General features: G+C 44.6%; 1 protein-coding gene across 1 annotated transcript in view; it reads left to right on the plus strand.

Annotated features, from left to right (window-relative positions):
• DTD1 (D-aminoacyl-tRNA deacylase 1) overlaps positions 1-23,302 on the plus strand; it is a 175,835-nt gene that overhangs the window by 147,953 nt on the left and 4,580 nt on the right. Inside the window, exon 5 of the mRNA XM_004433712.3 lies at positions 14,558-14,730. Coding sequence (XP_004433769.1) covers positions 14,558-14,710 — 153 coding nt within the window. The 3' untranslated portion in view covers positions 14,711-14,730. The remainder of the gene's footprint in view (positions 1-14,557; positions 14,731-23,302) is intronic.

The raw sequence follows: 23,302 nt of genomic DNA on the forward strand, positions 1-23,302 counted from the left end.
TAGGATGCCACAGGTCTTTCTCATAGTGCAGAGTGGTGCTGATGTGTTAGGAAAAGCACCTGTACTGTTCGCTGGGTCTGTCTAGTAACGTGTATTTTGAGGCAGCAGAATCAAAATAGTAAGATGGCTCTGAGCCTGGCATCTATTCTGTGATTTCATTGTTAGCAAACTTCTTCTTGGGAGGTGCTGCTTCCTGATAGCATCCTGAAAAATGAGTTGTGGCTAATGACAAAGATATCTTGGAGTGGAGTGGAGCAGCTTCTGTTTGTACCCAAACTATAGCTGATGCTTTATAAATACATTTTTTTCCCACGCGAATGGCATTCATGAGAGTTTCATGGTGGTTTGCTAACATTTCTTTTTAGAAGTAAATGGTAGTGATAACAAACATTCGATTTCAAAGAAAGTTTGCTGCCGTGTTGCTGGCTCCTAGCAGGGTGTCCATGTGTGGATCCTGAGGCTGAGCAAGCTCACCCATCTCACAGGGGTGTTCAGAGCTGAAGTTTCAGTTAAATTCACAGAAGTGTCATGATAACACTATTGATGAGCACTTCACTTTCTCTGACAGGCTGCATAATGTCAGTTTGTGATCAATAGATTTTTCTTCTCTTTAGATATTCTGTTTGGAGACAAGTCAGATTGTTGGAATCATTTGGGCAGAGCAATGACAGAAAATGAAGTGTTGTCACTCATGTGTTTAAAAAAATTTATTGCATGACATTTGATAGCTGTAAAAGAAGGTGTGTAACACACATAAATGTAGAATGCATAATGATAAGATGAACGCCCAAGGATCTGCCTTCCAACTCAAGACTAGAGCACCAGCGGCACCCAGGGGCCTTCCCGTTTCCTCCCTTCACCACCGTTCCCGCCTCGCCCGCCAGAGGAGACGACCACTGTCCTGCATTTTGTCATCGTCCCTGTTCCTCTAAAGTGGGTTCTAGCACATACGTGTGTCTATAAGCAGAGTGTCAGGTTCTCTTCTTGAGGGCCTTCTCAAATGGTGTCCTTTTGCACGTTGTCTTCTGCACCTCGTTTTTTTCTCAGGCTCAGCCTTGTCGTGTGTTCTCATGTTTCAGCACCCTCCACCATCAGACAGGCCCTCGGGGCTGAATTTATCTCTTTTTAGTGATGAAGAGGTGGAAATTACTGCTACCATAAATTTTCCCTAGCAACACCTCAAATGGTAAATCCATCTGTACAGAATGTCTCATAATTTATTTAAAGAATCCTCTGTTTGTGGACATTTAGATTGCGCCACAGTTTTTACTATTGTAAAAACCAATGCAGGGAACATCCTTTTGCATGTATCTTTGTGCACTAAGATTATTTTCCACAAGATAAATCCCAAGAGGTGAAATTTGGGTTACCATGTGTACATACTTAGTGCTTTGAAATGGGCATTGCCAAATTGCGCCCCCCAGGGTCCAAATTTACATTCTCCATCACGAACGTTTACTTTTCCTTTCCTCAAACCCTTACGAAGGCTGAGTCTCATCTTTGTTTAATCCTTGTCAACTTGATGAATCATAAATTATATCTCATTGTTTTTATTTGCATCAATTTAATTGCTAGTGAAGTTGAACCTTTTTTTCATAAGCGTATTAGGCATTTGCATTTCTTCACATTTTTAAAAATTGCTTGTGAATCTGGATTTTAGATCCTGATAAGTTTGATTAATTTCTTGTTTGCATTTTATCTTTTCTTATTCACCAATTAGTTTTGGAACTTGTATAACTCATTTTACTGGTTACATTACTTAACACAATTTCCTTTATTACTCTCTCAAGAGGCTGGAGTTCTTTTATGAGTAATTTACTTATGCATTTATTTTTTAGAGATGGGAATGGCTGTAATACTTTCTGAATACTTCCATGTTTGAGAATGTCCTGGTTGTTATAGAATATTTGGGTCGCCGTCTTTTATCTGCAAGTATTGTCCTGATGGTCGGTTGGCTTTCTTCCTTCCTCCCCTCTGTCCACCCATCTGTCTGTCATAGTTCAGTCATTCTTTCATTCATCCAGCACACAGTTCGTTAGTGTTCTACTGTATCATGGCTCTCTGCTGACATTACTGGCGTGGGAGAGAAGATGAGTGCCTTCCGTGTGGGTTTCTTTTCTTAAATTTCCCTGATGATTGGTCCTTCCAGGATATACCTGAGCCTTTCGGTAGCTCTTGGATGTCCTGTAATGTCTTTGCTTATTGAATTTTCTGTAGCTGCTCTGATCTCTCCTTTTGCAATGCCTGTCCTATAGATGACTTCCAAGTTTCTGCTCTTTTTTCTTATTGTCGTTTCCTCTGAGTATTGGAAGACTTACATGAACTGGTTTTTCTAAATCATTAATTGTTTCTATAGTACTGAATCTGTTGTTAACTACATCCACTGTATGAATTTTCTTCTTAAACAAATTTTAAATTGTTTATTAAAGTAATTACATGCATAATTAAAAATCATATAATACCTAAAGGATTGTAATGAAAACCCCCTCTGCCTGTTTTTCTCTATTCCTATCCTCTTCCCCACAAGCAAGCACGTTTCACATATTTTAAGCTATTTCTTTGGATACTTTCTTCTTTATTCCTAAATAATGAACTTTACTCTTTCTTGATGTATTAAATTCTGGCATTATTTATTTCATGCTACTATAGATAAGGACTTAGCACTGTTCACTCTCCACCCTCTGCATCTTTCCAGCGTTATGATATCATTATTTTTAATTGAATCAATAAATAGTATTTACATTGTCATGACTCTGTAACTGTCAGTCACCACAGAGCCAGGTTGTATCCTATGATTTTTTCTTTTCTTGTTCAGCCTTTCGCTTTTCTGGGAGTATGTACTTACTTGTCTTTCTTTCCTTCTGTATTTACTCCTCCTGCTCCCAAACCTCTGTTTCCCAGGCGTTCTCCCCAGAGGCCCTTTCTGTGGGAGCCCGTCCTCTGGAGCCCTTGCCCTGCTCCCCTGCGCATGGGTTGTTTCCCTGGCTGCCGAGCGCTCATCTTGCCCAAGCCTGGCCTTGATTTCTCTCCCAGGTGGTATCCACTGTGTTTCTGCATCCCATGTCTTTCTCTTCTCTGGATTATTGTTGTTTTGCACAATAATCCTTCATTGTTCCAAATCTGCTCTGTTGGCATTTGTACAACGTGTAGACCAAGTGGGGCAGAGGAAGGGTCCCACCCCCTCTTTTTTTAAGACTCTTGCAAATTGAAGAAACATTTTGAATCATTTAAAGAACACTATTAGTTTAAAATGCTCATGAACAGTTTTCTGTTACCAATTATGCATTGGAATACCAAAACTGAAATTGTTTTAGTTGTCTCCTTAAACTTTGCTACAGTTCACGATGATTACCCAGACGTGTGCCAACCGCGGGATAGATGTTGACTTAAGTCTAAAAGATGTTGACTAAATAGTTGCCTGTTATTTCTGCCTTCAAGTAGCTTGTGACCTAAAAAGCAATAAGTGAGCACAGGTGGGGAGGAGGAGAGGCGAAGCTGCACTCAGCACGTGGAGTGGAAGAAGGCCAGCCTCTGCCCTCCCAAATGCCACAGGCCGTTGCTGCTTTTTCAGTGGAGGGGAGATGGTTACTTCTCTCCCACAACTCTTGAAACTTTGCAGTTAGCTCCCATCAAGGGCAAAGCCCAGGCCACAGATGTGATGACGAGTTGGGAAGTGTAGAAATGCAGTTGGTACCTTGTTCTTGGTGGGTTAGGGAATGGAGTGCAACACAGTCAAAGTCCTGGCTGCTAGAATATATAGTTTGCCATGTTTATGGGTGACCAGTTTTCAAAATGTCACAGGATTACACTCAAACTTGCGGTGGTCCCCCCACATTGCAGCTTTCAGTGCCTTGAGTGGGGTAATCCTAAACATCTGCGCTTGCCCTCTAGTGTCCAGGAGTGTAGACCAGTGTGGAATTCTGGTTAACAGAGGGCAACAAACAAGGTACAAATAGGTAACAAACAAGTTATGCCTAATGAATTATCACATTAAAATGTGGCTGACTTCAAAGCATTTAAAATGCTTCTGGTTTGGGTCCCCCCAAATTAAAAGGATTTAGGTACAGGTAGTTAATTTAGGAGGTCTTCCAGGAAGTACAGTGAGGGGTGAAAGTGAAACAGGGAGGAGGAAAGCCTGCAAAGGGTGTGTTGATGCTCCCTGGGTACCCCTGGGGGACTGTGTAGAACATATCTCAGAGTTGGTGCAGTGAAGGGTAAGGAAGCTGGGGTTCTGAACCCCTCAACTCTCATTTCTCAGTGACTGAGATCACTTTTAGAGATGTTAATTTCCTGATACTTTTGGCCTGCCCTGCACTCAGGCCTAGCACCCTCTCCTGGCCAGGTGGTGTCCTTAGGCAGAGAGATGCACGTACTCTAGGTCAGAAGAGAAATCATTGGCTTGCAGGTGGTTGTCCACTGATGTTGCAGGTGACCTCTGGGTCAGGGGACACGTGGGCCCTGACAGGGTCTGCTGCAGGGGGCTAACTGGGAGGATTTGAGGGCAGCTGTACTGAGAGAGAAACACACACCTGGGCTGACCTCGAACCCTTGGCACACCCTATAGCTGTCTAAAGCAAGCCACCACTGGGGCCTGAAGGCTGGTGTCATTCCAGCGTGTGCCCATGTTCCTGAAGGAGTAGACCAACGGAGACTTAGCTAAGTAAGAATGATATGAAAGACAACTGAACGCCCTCATCCCCACCCCCGTTGTTTTTGCATGCCTAAGAGGAGTTTTGTAAACAATGGAGAATTAGAAAATAAAATTAGCTTGCACGATTTCAGATGGGAACAGATGCCTGCTTGCTTGATTTTTTTTTTAATTCCCCCAAAAACCTCAAGCAGAGTTAATAATGTATGAAAATTAGGTACCATGTGTGCACTTCTCTTTGTAATGTTTTTATTAAGCAGTCAGTTGATGTAAAAATAACACTACACAACAATTGACATAATGGTGGATGCCACGGTGTGTATGGAAACATCCTCTTTGGATGTTCTGTTAGGTTTTCCATTATACTAGGACATTTTTTAAAAAAAGCTTTCAGAATTATTACATAATATGAAATTATATCAAGTTATAATTTGATAAAACAAATTGCCCAAATACAAATTCCAATTGCTTTTTAAAAAATGGCTTAGTCAACTAGAGATAATCTATGGAAGTAGGTTTCTACTTTTAAATTTAAATTGTTTAAAATTCTGCAGTAGATTCACACTCTGTCTTCTCAAATTTTCCCAATATCACTTACTGATTAGAATGTGCCTTCTCTTCTTTCCTTTTCCCACCTCCACAGCTCTGGGCTATAAGTAGCAGGAAGAAGGAAGGAGAACAAAAGATCATGGACCCAGGGGTTTCCAGTAGCTCAGTGATGTCCTAATTCGGAATGCAGAATGAGTCTGTACGAAGTTGACATGTGGGCATTGGACTGCCAGGTGGTGGTGTGTCTGCCCAGAGTCTGAATGCAGGTCTCTGCCATTTCCTAAAGAATCCACTCCTGCAGGTGTCCCAGCCTGTTGTGGAAGGGCAGCGGCTGCTCCTGTCACTGTGCTGGCCCCTCTGGGCTTTCCTGCACCTCCACAGTAGTGCTGGAAAGTTGCCTCCCGCTTTGTGTGGTCTAGCAGAGCGCACTGAGGCACAGGGAAGTCCAGTATTTAGCCTAACCCTGCGGAGGTTCACTGCTGATTGAATATTTCTATATTCTTCAGCATGCTTCACTTATACAACACCTTGAAATTATTAGTTATTCAACAAAACAAGTATCCAGTGTCAGCTCGTTTTATCTGCAAAGAGAGGGAATGACCACACAGGGCAGTTTAAATGGCTTGACAGAGTCAGAGCATCTTTTACTGGTGATGGGAGTTGGTGGACACTTAGGAAAGACAATGAAGATTGTGGAAAGTTCTAAAGCTATTGAAATGAGTTAACGGGCTGATTGGTTTGGGGCATTTTGTCCTTTAACTCATGTCTAGGGGATCCTGGCTGGGCATGACCTTGCTTTGCGCATCCTGTGATTGTCCGGTTGTGCCTTCTGACATCATCCAGGCCACAGGTGTGGGCCAGCGCCCTCAGGGTAATAATACCTTGTGGTATTTTAAAAAGTAATTGCAGAAGAGACATTTGATCTTTATGACTTTCACCATAAGACTTTCTTGGAATCTTTGCAAGAAGTTGGTTGGAACAGAACTTTTCCATCTACACCATGGTCTATAAAAATAATCGTAACTGACTTCATGGGGCTTGAGTTTTTCTTTTGTTATTTTCTTCACTCTCTAATTAGATTTTGCTCATATGCGGGACAGAAGAGTCTGGCAGGAAAGAACCAGCATTAAAATAACTCAAAGATAGGGCTGTACCTGGCATTGCCCTAGCAAGAATAGAGACAGGGTTTGCTGCCCTGGACCTGTGGCTAACCCCAGAAGCCCCTGTCCAGGTGAGCATTTGCTCCGAAAGGAGGCCAGGTCACCTGGAGGCTTGGCCATGGGTCCGGAGACCTGGCGCTCTTCTCAGCCTGGCTGCTCCTGGACGTGGCCTTGGGCGTGCTCTCTCTCAACTGACCTCATCTCCACTGCCCTCAGAAGCAATCCGGGAGTAATAATATCTGCCCTTGACTTCTCGGAATGCTAAAGGTGACAAATTGGTTGTCAGAATGTAAGGAGTCATTTATTTCTTGAATGTAAAGACAGACTTTAAAGAGCTGAAATTAAATTTCAGGTTATGTTCATGGGCCGTTTGAGGAAGGAGATGCTCTTTTTAGTCAACTGTAGTCTAAAAAAAGAGAAAGAGAAAGACCTGATTTTTGTGCGACTTATGAGAACATGTGAAAACATCTACAAGAAGCTATAATTTTTCACCATTATTCCCCCAAATCATGTTGGAAGCAGGTTTAAGACCTTGTCTCACTCTATGAGTGTTCCTTCCATCAGGAATTCCTGGACACTTGTTTTGTTTTGAAACGACTCACAAAGAAATCAGTTTTCTAGAACCCCTTCAAAACTGTGTCTAGTGCCTCATAGCCTGGTAGGTTGGATGTCCCAAAGAGAGGCAGGCAGGGGTGATGGCAACAGCAGACACAGATCACCCCTGTCAGCTCCTTTTAAACCCTTCCAGGCTAGATGGGTATTATCAGTCAAGGGGCAGCAAACTTTGTCTGATCTTCTCCTGGAGCGAGTGGGGTCTTCGGGACGTCTAGAGTCTGACGGCACGTGGAGCACTGAGCCCTCAGATTTATTCATCAAGGTGTTCTTCACAGCTCATTAGTGTCCATGGAAGCCTTACATTACTCACTCATTTCGTGTTCTGTGTCATTGTCACACTGGGTCATTCCACAGTGTGAAGGGATCAGTTTTTGTTTGTTTTTTGCTGAGGAAGATTCACGCTGAGCTAATGTCAGTGCCAATCTTCCTCTATTTTGTATGTGGGTCACCGCCACGGCATGGCAAGTGACCATGACGAGTGGTGTAGGTCCATGCCCAGGAGCTGAACTTGGGCCGCCGAAGCAGAGCACGCCGAACTTAACCACTAGGCCACAGGGCCGGCCCTGAAGGGATCAGTTTTTAAAGATGCTTCAGAAGCGCTATTTTGTGTGTGAAAGAACAGGGCTGGTAAGAATGATTCCCTGTTGGTTTGGTGCTTCACACGTCTCAGAGCATGTGCAAATGCCGCACTCTGTCCTCACAGTGCCCTGGGCAGGCAGACTGGGCAAGGGGCGGCATGTCGTTTACAGGAAAGCAAACAGAGGCATGGAGGATTCAGCGGCCTGCCTGAGAGTCTCTGTTTCTCTCTTTCCAGTGAACTGCTGCCCACTTAGGAGACAGATATTTCTACCCCAGAGGCAAGTGTCTCACCCGCAGTGCTGACACTCAGCGCATGCTGCTGTGTGGGTCCCACACCGTGTCCTCCTCTTGAATGCTGGTGAAGAGCTGTTTAGTCACACAGCTGACCTAAGCAAAGCTTGAGCCTCCCTTTCCTCTGAGGCTATCGCTCGGTCACTGTTCCAAACAAAACAGGTCCTATTCATTAATTTCTGCACACATTCATCTGATGTTTTGTGTGAGCCACGCTGTGCAAGTCACATCACTATGGTTGTCTTAATTAATGGGGAACTTGGGAAAAATTTGTTCACAGGTCTTCCACATACCGCCAGCACCCCAGACCTGCCATGCTGCTTTGCCGCGTCTGGCCCGTACTTGTCTTCATAAGTCTTGGTGATGGTTACCACCAGCAGTGTGTTGACTCACCTGTCCCTCCCAGACGGGGACACTTCCATTACTGCCAGTGGAGCATCTCAGCCATAATTCACCCTCACTCTCCCGTCTTTTCCTGGGTTGTCCCCGCCCTCACTTGGCCTCTTGCTGTTCAGCCTCCTCTGTGCAGCCCTTGACTTTCTGGTCTTCAGTCATCTCTGCCTGTTGTTTTCTGCTCAGATGCTCTGCACTGCTTTGTGCTCTCTGCCTTGGTGTGCCTGGCAGTGAAGAGTGAACACACAGAGGACAGTGCTGGTCCCTGGAATTCGCATACCTTCTCATCCCTCCACCAGGACCTGAGCTCCCACCCCACCTTCAGCCCTGGCTTCTATCAGCCCTCCCCACCTGCCTCTACCAGCTCCTACTCGACCTCCCTGAACTTGGGGACCTGCCTCCCCCACACCAGGCCCACCACCCGCTGGCCACCCTGCGTTCCTTGCTGCGATGCTCTGAGGCTGCCTGCTCTGTGGCTGGGCCTTGAGAGTCACTGTCCTGTCTGCTGGACTGCACGTTCTCCTGATGCTGGCAGTTGGGCCATCCCTGCTTCGTGCCTGCCCCCATCAGTGGGTGGGCCTGGGGCCAGAGTCATCTCCCTAACCCCGGTCTGCCTCTCCCACTGCCACTGACAGGCCACACAGGGCCTTTTCCTGGACAAGTGTCAGGGACGTTAGAGGGCAAACTCGAGGCCTTTATTGTTTTGGGGGCCTCCCCACCCTGCTTCCTTAGCCAGCCTTGTTCTCAGCTGATTAAAGTTGAATAGTAGTTGTTCCTAATCCTTCTGACTTCTTTAGCCGTCAGGGCAGAAACGTACAGGCAAACTGGGGTCCTGCAGCAGCTTGTTGCTAAACCGCCAAGGAGCTGGATCTGTGTTAGGACCAGTTTCTCTTTAATGTCACAAACGGAGATGGCCCTGAGGTCCCTGCATGTTTTCTACCAATGAAGACAGGCACAAAGAAGGGTGACAGCTCAGCCTGCTGTGTGCTGCAGGCAGAATGGTGGGGTTGCCAGCATCCTCGGCTTCCTCTGCTTTAAAGTGGGAGTTATAATAGTGCCCTTCCCACATGCCACGTGCTTAGAACACGGCCTGGCTCATCATACGCGGGGATCGCCAGTTACTTATCTGGGGGACAGTCAGCCCCCGGAAGCCAGGGGCTCTGCTTGGTTCTCCTCTGTCTCCCTGGCACCTGGAATAGAGCATGACTTATAGCTGGTGCTCAAGAAACATCTGTTACATCAAGTTCATAGATTAGGCAAAAGAGGGTGTGCGGCTCCCTGGAAGGAATGTGGAGTTTGGTGTCTAGAGGTCTGGACCCATCTGAGCCACTCACATGCTGCAAAACTTTAAGCAAGTCCTGTAACCTACTGAACACCCATTTTGTCATATATTTCAATGGACAGGTTATGAGATATTTTGTTTTCAGCTGAAAGTACTACATACCTTCCTGAGTGTAACAGTAAGGAGCTTGATGACCTCCCCTACAGGATGGCTGATTCCTCCAACTCGGCCCTGCCAGGGCTCTCCAGAGGCCTCTGTGTGCCTCTAGATGCCCCCTCCTCATTCTACGAGCTGCCCCCATTCCAAAGCTCCATTTCCTCCCCCATGTCTCCTGCACCTGTGTTTATTTGGGAAGGAAGCTTTTCTCTGAAGCCCCCCTGCAGCCACCTCAGGTCCTGTTGGCTGTGATTTCTGTCACATGCCCATGTGGTAGCAGGGTCAGACATTGCCACTTGTGAAATGGAAGGCTGCTTGTGGCAGCAGGAAGGGAGGGAGGAGCTGGGAAGATGACTATGTCTATGGGGCAGGCAGCTGACAGTGGCTTCTCCATGGGACGTTGATGATAATACAACTGTTATGGGGTTGTTAGGAGCAAACGGGATCACATAGGTGGAAGTGCAAAGTGGAGGTCCCTAACAGGTGGCCCATATCTATCCTATTGATATTACATTTGTCCAGATACATGTTTAAAAAGAAAATGTGATTGCCCTTAGGTGGGGCTTGTCCTCTCCATTGTGGCCGCAGTCTCCACCATCCCCTGTTGTCTTATACGTAGTTACTTCACTCATTTTGCTACCTGCCTGGTCCCTCAAGGCATTTAAGTTCGCAGGCCCTGTGGTAGAGCATTGTAATATCCATGTTCAGCTAGTTTATTCTTAGACTATGCAATTAGAGTGTGAACAGCTTTAATTAAAAAGAAAATCCTTTATTTTCTCATTAGATTTAATCATGAGTTGGGGAGGTTTGGATCTAGATATTCCAGTCTTCCCTGGCCTTGCCCCCCCTTCTCCAAGATCCGCCATGAGAGGTACAGGCTGGCCATAGGACGGTTTCCTGGTCCCTGGCAGTGTCTGTGTGCCCAGAGCTGCCTTTGGAAGGTTGGCTTTCTCTCTAAGGCACCAGAGCCAGGATGGTTTGGACAGTGTCTCCTTTGCAATATGGACACGCTCATCAGTTGATTAAAAAACAAGCAAACAAGCAAAAAACCAAAAGCACTCCATTTCAGTGTTTGTAGATCACGTGTTCACAGGGCCTGTAGTGGTTTGTATTCTCCCTGACATGCATCTCTCTGTTAATTTGAAAGCTATTGACGTTCTACGTGAGTCCATATGCAGTACCAATTTCTTTCTTTCTTCTTTTTTTTTTGAGAAAGATTGGTCCTGCGCTAACATCTGTTGCCAATCTTCCTCTTTTTTTTTTTTAATCTTTTTTCCCCCAAAGTCCCGGTACATACTTGTGTATCATACTTGTAGAGTTGTAGCTCTTCTATATGGGACGCTGCCTCAGCATGGCTTGATGAGCAGTGAGTAGGTCTGCCCCAGGATCTGAACCGGCGAACCCCTGGCCGCGGAAGCAGAGCGCACCAACTTAACTGCTATGCCACCGGGCTGGCCCCAGTACCAATTTCTTTTCTTCTTATTTTTCTTTCTCGTTTGTTTCTTCAATAAAAAAAAAAAAAAAAAATCTAACTGCTTTCTTGCCTTGAGATGTAAATTCCACATTTTGGCTGCATTGGATTCCAAGTTTTCTGAGAAAAGGCTTAAATTTATTAGGTTAGTTCACAATGTTCTCACAGAGAACTTTTCTTAGAGGCATGGAGCCATATGTGGTTGGGGTTGTTTTAAGATAAATAATGTAAGAGAATCAGCATTACATCGTTTACAGAAACTCAGGCTATGCCTGTCGCTTAAATAATTATCGCACGTGATTTACAAGTGTGGTCCATGGTGGAAGAGGAGAGGGTTGCGGTGGAAGGTCAAATTGACGTTTCCGTGTTTTGTACTCTGTGTTGATGGCGCCTCTGAGTCAGGGCAGAATCAGATAGGCGCTGCAGGGACCAGAGGAGCCTCCGGGAAGCCTGCTGTAACTGGGAATTATTCCCCATCACCCTCCCAGGATCTGGCTTCTCAGTAGCATTAGAGTAGCAAGTGAATAACAGGTTGGATCATAAATAGGCCTTTGCATGAGATTGAATCTTAGCAGTGGGGACAGGCTTGGGTTGGTTATGTCACTGGTGATATTCATATTTTCTGTATTTACCTCTAAAGAGGGGGAAAAAAACAGAGAGGGCCTCTTTTTAAAATAATAATCATGCTTTCTCAGTGCCTAACTTGGAATATGTTCATGATTATTTATATATATAGTGTGTGTGTATCTATCTGTCTGTAGATATATACACACATATACATGTAATATACACATGTATAAACACATAGACACTGCTGTAAACATAAACTGCTGGCAGCAGAAGGCAAGTTATCACAGTTTACTGCAGAACATTGATTTCCAGATGTTTGAATTTCATGAACTAGGAATATAAAAAAATAAAAAAGAAATTGGCAGGTCCGGCATGGCTTGTCAACTTCATATTTTCCAAGATCATTAAAAAAAATTTTTTTGGTGATGGATGTTAACTTATTGTGGTGATCATTTCGCAATATTATACAAATATCAAATCATTATGTTGTACACCTAAAACTAATATAATGTTATATGTCAATTATATATCAATAAAAAATTTTTTAATTGTGGTAAAATACACATAACATAAAATTTACCATCCTAACCATTTTTTAAGTGTACGATTCAATAAGTTATGTACATTTGCATCATGCAATCCAAGATCATTTTGTAAAGGAGTGAGACAGAAGGACCCCCACCTACTATGCTCATCATTTCATAAAAGAAAGAGCATTTTAACACCAAAAGGAAAACTGGGAAGGCTGTCATCTTAGATCTAAGAAATTCCTCACTAATCTGTGGTAAAATAGTATAGAGAAAAGTAATGGTCCAAGGAAAAATAATAGTACAGAGAAAAATATAGCAAGGAGCTCTGTGTAGCCATTACTCAGATTTTGAAAATGCTAACCTTTTGTCATCTTTGCTCCCAGTCGTTCCTTCTCAAAGTACCTGTGCGTGAACTGTCTGTTACCAGGCCATGGCGAGATAAAGAGCTTGTACCAGGATGAAATCAGCAACACCACTAAGCACACAGTTCAGTAGCTGATAACTTCTTCACAGCAAGACTTTGTTGACTAAGGAAGCGTTGTGTTGGTTTACATCCTGGCATGAGCATCTTTTTGTCAGTGGTCCAAGTGCCTATCGCAGGTAGTTTACATGCTGGCACTGGTCAGTAGCTCTGTTCTAGATCTGATTTTGTTTTTATAGAAGTAGAAGTTGACAGTCACAGTTGAAGCCCATATATAGTCATTCCACTATGATCCCATTCTCTTCTCTTTCTCCTCAAAGTTAACTAGTGTACTGAAGTTGGTTTGTATTCTCCCAGTCTGTACTACATCTGCATGAACCCATTAATAATGTTGTTTTATGTAAATGGAATACTGCTATATATAGCCTTCTGAAACTGAATTTGGTTCCCATAACATGAGTTTAAAGACTTACCATTTTGATACATTTAGATCTAAGTTATAGTATTGCTTTCTATGACTATACCACATTATATTTATCTTGTCTCCTGTCAATGGACATTTATTTGTAGGTTTTGCTAATACAAACAACACTACAGTACACAATCCTGTGAGCCTGTCCTGTGCACCCAAATGAGAATGTATCCAGGGGAGTTATCTGGGAGGAGAGTCATGGGTCAAAGGTGAAGTGATGTCTTCATTCACAAAATCTAATTAGCGTCTTAACCAACCTAGTGTTTACTACAGCTTTTCAGGTGAATGGGGAGTTGGAAAGATAATAAGTCAACCATTAATAAATTTGGTTTTCTGGACCAAGTTGAGAGCTGCCAATTGCTGTACTTGAAGGCTTAGCTCAGAGTGTCTATAATAGAGATGATCTGGTTGGTTGGTTACAGTGACTTTTCTTTGTGTCTTTGGATATGGGGCAGGGACCAGCAGGGAGAAGCCAGCCTTTCATTAAGTTTCCCCCTTTCCATGTGAACTGTAAAATGTTAGCAGACTCGGTCTGGGAGGCGGATGAAACTGAGTGTTGCTGTCTCTTGGGCTTTGTTACAGATGGCTTTTTTGGTCTAAGAAAATCCCCTGGGCCAAAACTTGACCAGTCTCCTCTGACAAGTTTCTCCACAGGCCCTTCTGGATGGCTGTGCTGTTGCTCAGAGTGTCAGCTGATCTGAGTTTCTTTCAACCGTCTAGTCTATGGTTTCTTTGAACAATTTGGGGAGATATCCAGGAGGGAAGTGGACCCAGGATCCATTGGACATCAGAGGCATGTCCCCAGCTGGCTTGGAGGAAGTCTGGGAGGCCTCCCATGGCCAGTGTCCCTGTGCAGCCACCATGTAGCCTGCTAGGAGCCCTCAGGATTTTGGCTACGGATGAGTCAGGCTTCAGTCTCAAAGACCAAACCGAGAACTGAGACGATGGCTAAATGTGCTTGATGGCTCTCTTCACAGCCTTCTCTGTTATCTTCAGCAAGCAATGGAGCATTTTGATAGTCTTTAGAAAACAGGAAGTAGGAAGACAATTTGGTGAGAAAAAGCTATAGAGACATCAGAGAAAAAAATAACAGACTAAAAAGGCTTTTCATTTACAGGGCTCTTCTTAATCTGTCCAAGAAGCCTATTAGTTGACCATTCCCAAATATTGCATGACAAGTTGAGTTACGGGTGGGAAAGTCTGAGGGAGAGCACACCGATGACTGATCTGTGTTAGTGATTCAGGTGCCTGCCTGGTCAACATTTGTGTATGATCCGGCCCCTCTGAACCACTGTGGAACATACACCAAGTTATCAGATGGAAGCTTTTTCAGTGGTGGCTGCCTGTGAAGTAATTGGTGTTTTGGATATACAGGCACGTTTACATTTGTAAAATAATTCTTTCTATTTTTTACAATCAGCTGTCAAAGCTTGAAAAACAGCAGCAGAGGAAAGAAAAGACCAGAGCCAAAGGGCCTTCTGAATCAAGCAAAGAAAGAAACGCTCCTCGGAAAGAAGACCGCAGCGCCAGCAGCGGGGCCGAGGGTGACGTGTCCTCTGAACGGGAACCGTAGGCCTGGGGGATGAAACTCAGGTAGGAGCTTCCCCTCCCTGCATAACTTTGTCTTCTCACATTTTGGGCAAGCAGTAATGAATAGAGGACAGAGTAGCTTTTGAGACGGAATCCATTTTATGGACATTTATCTGTAACTTCCTTAAATCTGCTGCCCTCTAAGATGGAGAGAAAAGTTGAGATGCAGGAGCGTCAGGTACCCATGGGCCTGGGGCATTCACCTAGAAGGAGGTTCTGCTGGTGCCACCTTCCTTGGTTGCCTGTGTCAGTTGACAACTGCTACTGCTATTAGCGTTTCTAGAGTGTTTGCAGATCCTTAATCCAGTCCAGGAGCTTCACGTGAGCTCTCGCCGTTGCTCCCTCTTCTCCATGCTTGCTCTCAGCAGCTCCAGTGGAGGCCGTGGTCCTCTGCAGCAGCCTCTTCTCCTAATTTCCTGCTTCATGTTCTGCCATCCTTCACTTTATCTGGCATGGCATTGCCAGTTTACTCTTCTTAAAACAGGATTTTATTCTCATCTCTTCCATGCCCAGGAATGCATTGCAGTTCACTATTGCATTAAGTCCACCTCCCTGCCTGAAGATCAGAGGCCTCTAAAACTTGATCCAGCCATCTGATGGCCCTTGGCTCGAGTTTGTTCCCTCAGTTATTGAGAGCCTCTTACTTGTCAGGAGTTCACAAGTTCAGGAAAAAGCATAGAAATAATTATGCTGCAGCATCGTGCATTGTGGTGATGATGGGAACATGAGTGGGTTGAGAGGGAAGTCGGGGAGGCTCCACAGAGGGGAGCATGCTGGAACTGACCTCGAAGGACTGGGAGATGAGAGGAGAGGGTAGGGAGCCGCCTAAGCCAAGAGAGGAACAGGTGCAAATGTTGCGGGAGGGACAAAGGCAGATGAGTTTTGAAACAGAGATAGGCTGTGAGGAATGGCTGAAGCCTTGGGTACAATTGAGGGCGTTGTCTAGGGAGTTTCTCCAAAGTTAGAGAAGCAGGAGGGTTCTGGATCATAAAGGGTCTGGTATGCAACTCTGAGAAATTTGGATTTCATCCTGGGGTGATGGAAACCTCTGAAAGGTTTTAAGTGTACAAGTGACATAATCAGATACAAAATTTTAAAAGATCACTCCAGCAGCCTTGGGGAGTGAGGCTGGAAGTAGATAGGCCAGTTAGGAGGCAGTTGCAGAAATTAAGAGAAGATATTATAGTGGCACTAGAGAGGGAGAGGGGGATTGAAAGGTGTAAAGAAAACAGAATCATTTCAACTTGGTGACTAGTTAGATGTGGGACAGGAAGCATCTAGAATGACTTGGGCTCCTGGTTTGAATGACGGGGTAAACACAGAAGGTGGGGGTTGCTGATGAGACCTAGTTTGGACATGCTACGTTGAAGGTACCTGCTGGCAGCCAGGGAGATGTCAGTGGTCTGTTGAGTCTGTGGATCCAGAGCTAAGGAGCAAGGTCCAGGCATACATTTTGGAGTCTTCAGCTAATAGACTGTGTGGTTCAAACCAAGTTGGCAGACGGGTTTGCCCTGGAGATGCCAAATTGCGCGAGAGGAGAACATTAGTAAGATGGTTTTCTGCCTTCTGAAAGGGAGTAGGGGTCAGAAGTGTATATACGCAATGTCCTTTAGGATGCACACCACCAGATATTGAGATACATTACAAAGCCATAGTAATAGTTGGGTGCAGTGGTACCAGCTCACAAACATAAGCAGACGAAAGAAGCAGAACAGACAGCTCAGAAAGGATGGGTTGTTGATTCATTGATAGTTTTAAGCGGTGGAGGCTCTGGATAATAAATCCTATTGTCCTGTTGACTTTTCCCCTACTCACTATATTTTCTTCCAGTGTAACTTCAGGACATGACAGAGCTGTGGTCACTGGTCTTGGCTTATTTGTCTCACATACTCACATGACAGTGAAGTGGGGAGCAGAGGGAAGTTCCTTCCCACTTGGCCTCATCTGTCACAGTCGCAGCCCCGCCTTTTTCTTGATCCTGCTGCTCTGGCCTAAAGCCATTGATTCGTATTCATGAACTGAAACAGTTGGTGTGAGTTAGGGAGTCTTCTGAAATGTGGTATTTGGTGTCTAGGTAATGTTAAATATTCATGAGTATACAATAGCATTTTATGTGGTATTTATATCACATAAAACTTCCGTTCCCACCCCTCCAGAACTTCGTGATGATTTGCACATAGTAGTGGTCAGGTTTGTCATCACAGATATTGCTAGTGCTTCTGATTTACAATCTGTCTGGAAATCCTAAATCTGAAGGGGTGCAATGTGCCACATAAAGACAGTGCACAGGGCAGCTCTTCAGGTTAGTTTTATAATTATGGTAAAGTGGGTCCAGCAGTAACTCAGAAACTCATTGAGTTCTTACTTCCATCCAACCAATTTCTGTGTGATGTTAAGTCAGTTATATAATTTCTGCTTCCTTGGTTTTTCTTCTGTTAACTACATGAATAAAACTTATTCCCTTTGTTGGCGATATTGGGAAAAGCAGGCAGGTAGAAGCTATAGTGCCTGGTGACCGTCCTAGCAGGCTAGGGCGTGAGGAACAAGCTGAAGGGGGTCCTCTCCCATGTTTCTGTGGAGTTCTCAAGCTTCCCCTGGCCCCAGGGACGTGTTGGAGAGACTAGCCCAGCACCTGCACCTGCCCCTGAAGGAAGGATGAAGGACAAATTAATCTGATGACCAGGGACCAACATTTGTTAGGCCAGGTTTTCAGAGTGGGTAGTTCCTTGATCCAGAAGCAAAATCCAGAGTGGATACTTCCTATTTTCACTCCTTGGGCTGAGGGCAGCTGCCTAGCCTTCATGCTTTTTCACTCTTTTGGCCCCATCGGGCATGGCACTGTGCCTGTCCCTTCAGTTTTAAAACTATAAATAATAGCCTTTCCCTAGGGAATTGGGACCTTACAACAAGTTAAAAAAGTTTCAAATTTTCAGACTCCCATGATGAACTCAATGAATGGTAAAGGAAAAAAATATAAGCACCCCCAGTAACAAAACCCAGCTTATCAACCTAAATACACACAAACACACACACACACCCCCACACTCTCACACACTCACACACTCTCAAATGTGCCTTGGAGCTTTGTATTTTCAAAATGGCTTTAGGAATTCTAATGCTACCTAGTTGATTCCTTTCTTGATTGCATTATCAACCTGCTAATATATTTTATAAATTTAATGTCTTGATTTTTGGTTTAACTATGTCAGATCACTACTTTGAAAATGTTTGTTTAATTTATTGAGGGGTATTGAACTCTATTACTTTTTAAATCACTGCAAAACATAACAACTTGAAGACCTTCATTTGCATTAGATTTTGGCCTCAGAATAATTCCAGTAGAGAGTGTACCATGGGCATCAGTATCCTGTAGCCACTGGGCAGCCTGGGGGTGATTTTCCCATTTCTGTGGGCAAGAAAAACACCTGAGGGCCCCAGGTGTAAAGGAAGAGACAGTAACTGTATCATCGAACGTCCAGGAAGACATGTTTGCAGAAAGAAAACTGAGCACACAGAAAGAAGGGCCAGAGGTGAGAGTGAGCATCTCTCTCCAGCATCTCCCAAGTTTAAGAGGTGAAATTTCTCATAGACTTGTAGGTATCTATTTTTTGCTTCTCTAAAATTGATGAAATTTTTTTAAACTTGTTGTATTTATTCTCAGGGTAGTGCAGATTGGGTAGCATAGAACTTCGGGTAAATTGTACTGTTGTTCCGTCAACCACCCAAAAAGAGCTAGCCAGAGAGGAGACACAGCAGCGGGGGAAGCAAACCCAAGGGGCACAGCGGTTTGAAAAGAGTAGACAGATGTGTTTTCCTTCTCTCTTGCTGTAAGTCAAGTTCATTGTAGCCATAGCATCATTATGGCCCTAGGAGAGAGGAGGGGAGAGGGTGAGGGAAGAGAGATGATATAGGGGAAGCCCCTGCCTGGCAGGAGGGAAGGGAGACAAGAGAGTGGGAGAGACAAGAGGGACACACAGACGGGATGCCAGAGGCCACACCTGGTGTTCTGGCTCCCCGCTCCAGGCTGGAATCCTTGGGGTGGAGTTAGGTGGTGGGAAAGCTGGAAGCCATGGGAGTCTGTGCTCTGGTCCCTGGTGGGAGTTCTGGAAGGAGACTGCTGTACAGAATGGCTCCAGGTCTCCACGAGGCTGCTGCAGCGGAGTGGAAGGGGCGGCAGGACATGGTTAGGCATTCAGGAGGCAGGAGTTAACAGAAGGTCTCACGTGCCCTGTGAGGGGCTCAGAAGAGAGCTGTGTGGGGGTCTCTTGGGCCGACTGTGGGTCCTGGGTGAAGGGAGCCTGCCGCAGAGGCTGGGAGGGGCAGCTTCATTGAGGAGGGCAGAGGGCTCATGGCCTCAGCTCTTAACATGACCTCCATCTGGCCTCCTGGGTGAGACTTGAGGTGTGGCCAAGTCAGCCAGGGAGGACCTCTGGCCCCTGAGCAATCGAGTGCCCCTCAGTAATGTGCACCAGGACCTAGTGCTGAGCCACAGAGGCCACCAAGGACTGAGCTGTTTTGACACCAAAGCGGGACAGAGTTACTGTGCCTTCAGGATTTCCCCTGCTCAGCAGATAGAGGCTTGTGAGGAAGTTTGGATGGGCCATGGAAATGCAGAAGCCACATTCTCTTTGCACATTTATGTAGTACCATCTGGGTTTTTGTCTAAGCACACAAGGAAAACCATTGGTTTATTCACAGTTTAAGGTAGGCGTCTAGCTGCAATCATTCAAACCAGAGATAGCGGCAGAGGCCTGGTGGCTGTGCCGACGTCTCGGCGTGAATGGATGTAAGTGAGAGATCCTCTGAACTGGCATGCTAGCTGCCTCTGAGACACCCCTAGCCAGCCAAGGACCAGGGTACCCCCACGTCAGAGATTTTAGCCATGTTCTGGGAACTGAAGACTCTAAAGGGGCCAGGACTAAACGACAGCTGGCACTCCAATGATATATTTGGGTTTTTCTTGCCCGTGGGCTTTTGTTGCCTTTCTCCTGAAATGTGTCATCCCAGTAGACCCCCAAAATCACCACCAAATATTCAGGTATCTGGAAGGGCTGAATTAGTAGTGAAAGACAGAAGGTGACCTTGGCATTAGCTTTGCTCCACAGGAAAACAGCAGCCCCCGCCTGCCCCCCATGAGGGGAGCTGCAGTTTTCATTTGCTTTTCTTTGAAAACAGAGCCCTAGGGAGCCTCACAGGCCCTAAGGGAAGCAGCTTTGAGTTTCCAAGGCGTGAGAGAGAAAGAAGGCAAAAGAACAGGGAATGAGAAACTGCATGATCTTGGGCATATTTTTCTTTGAAAATGAGTTAAAAACCTTCATGGTTCGGAGGACGTTCCCAGAGTGTCAGCATTTCTTTATCACATTGCAAACGTTGGTTCTTATTTTATCAAGTTGACATGAAACTGCTAAAATTAGCTTCTGTGTTTGCCGTCCGTCTCACTCCTTCAGGCTCCTCACCTTGCGGGGAGAATTCAGGGTTTTCAGTGGGGCTGTGGTTGTTTCCCCCTTTCTGGCGCACAGCTACAGGCGCCAGGGCGACTTCTCACTGAGAGAGTGTGGTTTCCGCCTCTGACTGCAGGTTCAAGTGTCACCTCGTTTGGGTGTTTACTTAACTGCCATCATTAAGGTGTGAGAGGAGCCGGCTCCTGACCAGTGCCCCACATTTCTGTTCTCAAATGTCAATGCACTCGAAACCAGACAAGGAAAGTGTTCTGGAAGATGCCATCTGTTTGCTTTTTCAACTTGACCGTTGTCTGAATAGTAAGATGTGTCCTGGCTGAGCACATTTCTTCCTAATGAGCTAGAGCAGCGTGCATGTGTGTGTGTGTGTATATCCTATTAAAAGGGTATTCCATCACTTTTCACTGTTTTTTTCCCTGTAGAAGGTAGGATCTCTTTCGTTCCCAGAGCTTTGCTTTGCCTCCCTGTGTCAGCATTCACACTGCTTTCCTCGTGTGCTGGTACTTCGTGGTATGAAACTAGCTGTGCCTCTGAGGTGGTGTTTCATTTTTTTAACTTAAAATAATTTTTTTTTTTAGTGGTTGCCCTAGAGTTTGCAATATACATTTTTAACTAATCTAAGTCCACCTTCAAATAACACCATACCACTTCACATGTATTTCAGGTACCTTATAACAGCATTTCCCAGTTCCTCCCTTCCATCACTTGTGACACGGCTGTCATTCATTTCATTTTCCATATACTGTACAACCCAGTACACTGTTACTATTACTATTTTATAAATAGTTATTTTTTAGATGAATTAAGAATGAGAAAAAGAAAAGATCTTATTTTACCTTCGTTTCTTCTTAATGGTCTTCCTTTCATTATGTGAATCCAAGCTTCTGACCTATATCATGTTCTTCTGCCTGAAGAGCTTTTTACCGTTTCTTGCAGTGCATCTCTGAGAAAGTCTTTATTTCTCCTTCACTTTTAAAGGATAATTTCAGTGGTATAGAATTCTAGATTGGTGGGGGTTTTCTGTTAATACTTTAGATGTTTTATTCCACTCTCTTCTTGCTTGCATAATTTCTTCTGAGAAGTCCTCATAATTCTCATCCTTGTTCCTCTTTAGGTAAGGTGGGTTCACAGCCTACCCCCATTCCTCTCTCTCCTCCACCCACTGGCTTCTTTGAAGATTTTCTCTTCGCTTTTTGCAGTTTGAATATGATTTGCCTGGGTGCAGTTCCTGCTTGGTGTTCTCTGAACCTCCTGGTTCTATGATTTGGTGTCTGTCATTAAGTTTGAAACGTTCTTGGCCATCATTACTTCAAATATGTCTTCTCTGCTCTCTCTCCTTTCTCCTTCTGGTATTCCAGTTATGTGTGTGTTAACCTTTTGCAGTTGCCCCACAGGTCTTGGATGGTCTGTGCCTTTTTCCCCCCATTCTTTTCTCTCTTTGCATATCAGTTTGGGAAGTTTGTATTGACCTATCTTCAAGCCCACTGATTCATCCCTTGGCCGTGTCCAGTCTACTGATGAGCCCATTGAAAGCATTCTTCATTTCCGTTACAGTGCTTTTTTATTTCTGGCATTTCCTTTTGATTCTTTCTTGGCTTTTCCATCTCTCTGCTTACATTACCCATCTGTTCTTGCATATTGTCTACTTTTTCCATTAGAGCCCTTAACATAGTAATCATAGTTATTTTTCTTTATCTGATAATTCCAGCATCTGTATCATATCTAAGTCTCATTTTGATTGCTTTGGGTTTTCTGAGCTTCTGGAATCTGTAAATGTATGTCTTTCAATACACTTGGGAAATTTTAAGCAGTATTTTTTCGGATATTATTCTCTGCCCCATTCTCCCTCTTCTTACCTGGACGAGGTTACTGTTCCCAAATCTTAGGTGTTGTTATGGCTGTTCTACATAAGGTTTATCTGCTTCCTCACTGATACAGAGTAGGCACATTATGTTACTTTACCAGCAGTGGGTGTGGATTACAATAGCTAAGATGTGGAGACAACCTAAGTGTCTATTGATGGATGAATGGATAAAGAAATTGTGGTATATATATACAATGGAATATTATTCAGCCATGAAAATGAATGAAATCTTGCCATTTGTGACAATATAGATGGACTTTGAGGGTATTATGCTAAGTGAAATAAAAAAGATTTTAAAAACCCAAGCTCATAGATACAGAGAACAGATTAGTGGTTGCCAGAGGCAGGAGATAACAGGGAGTGGGAGAAATGGGTGAACTGTTTTTTGTTTTTCAGTTTTTTTGTGGTGAGGAAGATTGGCCATGAGCTAAGATCTGTGCCAGTCTTCCTCTATTTTGTATTTGTGACACCTCCACAGCATGGCTTGATGACTGTTGTATAGATCCGTGCCCAGGATCTGAACCCGCAAAACCCGGGCTGCTGAAGTGGAGCATGCAAACTTAACCACTACATCACTGGGCCGGCCCCTTTTTGCTTTTCAGTGTAAATAAATTGAATTTTATTTTAAAAAAAGAAATTGGCGGGGCCAGCCCGGTGGCGCAAGCGGTTAAGTGCGCGCGTTCCGCTGTGGCGGCCCGGGGTTCGCCGGTTCGGATCCTGGGCGCGCACCAACGCACCGCTTGTCAAGCCACGCTGTGGCGGCGTCCCATATAAAGTAGAGGAAGATGGGCACGGATGTTAGCCCAGGGCCAGTCTTCCTCAGCAAAAAAAGAGGAGGATTGGCATTGCATGTTAGCTCAGGGCTGGTCCTCCTCACAAAAAAAAAAAAAAAAAAAAAAACCAAAAAAAAAAAAAAAAAGAAATTGGCAAGAATCTGGCTATAATTAGTGATTCTGTCTGTTGCTGAAGTGCAGAGCTAAGCGTACAGATAACCTAGAGTGTGCTGTCTAATACAGTAGGTGCTGCCTGCGTGTGGATATCTAAATGTAAATTAATTAAAATTAAATAAAATTTAAAATTCGTTTCCTCAGTCATAGTAGTCGTATTTCAAGTGCTTAGTAGCCACATATGGGTAGTGGCTGCCATATTGGACAGTGCTGATATAGAACAATTCTATCATTGCAGAAAGTTCAGTTGGATAGCACTGACCTAGAGGGGTCGAGTTAAGATTTTAAGACCATCATCTGAACCA

The sequence above is a fragment of the Ceratotherium simum genome, chromosome 21, assembly GCF_057802395.1.
Source record: "Ceratotherium simum simum isolate JZ-2026a chromosome 21, ASM5780239v1, whole genome shotgun sequence".
In the NCBI taxonomy this organism is placed as follows: domain Eukaryota; kingdom Metazoa; phylum Chordata; class Mammalia; order Perissodactyla; family Rhinocerotidae; genus Ceratotherium; species Ceratotherium simum.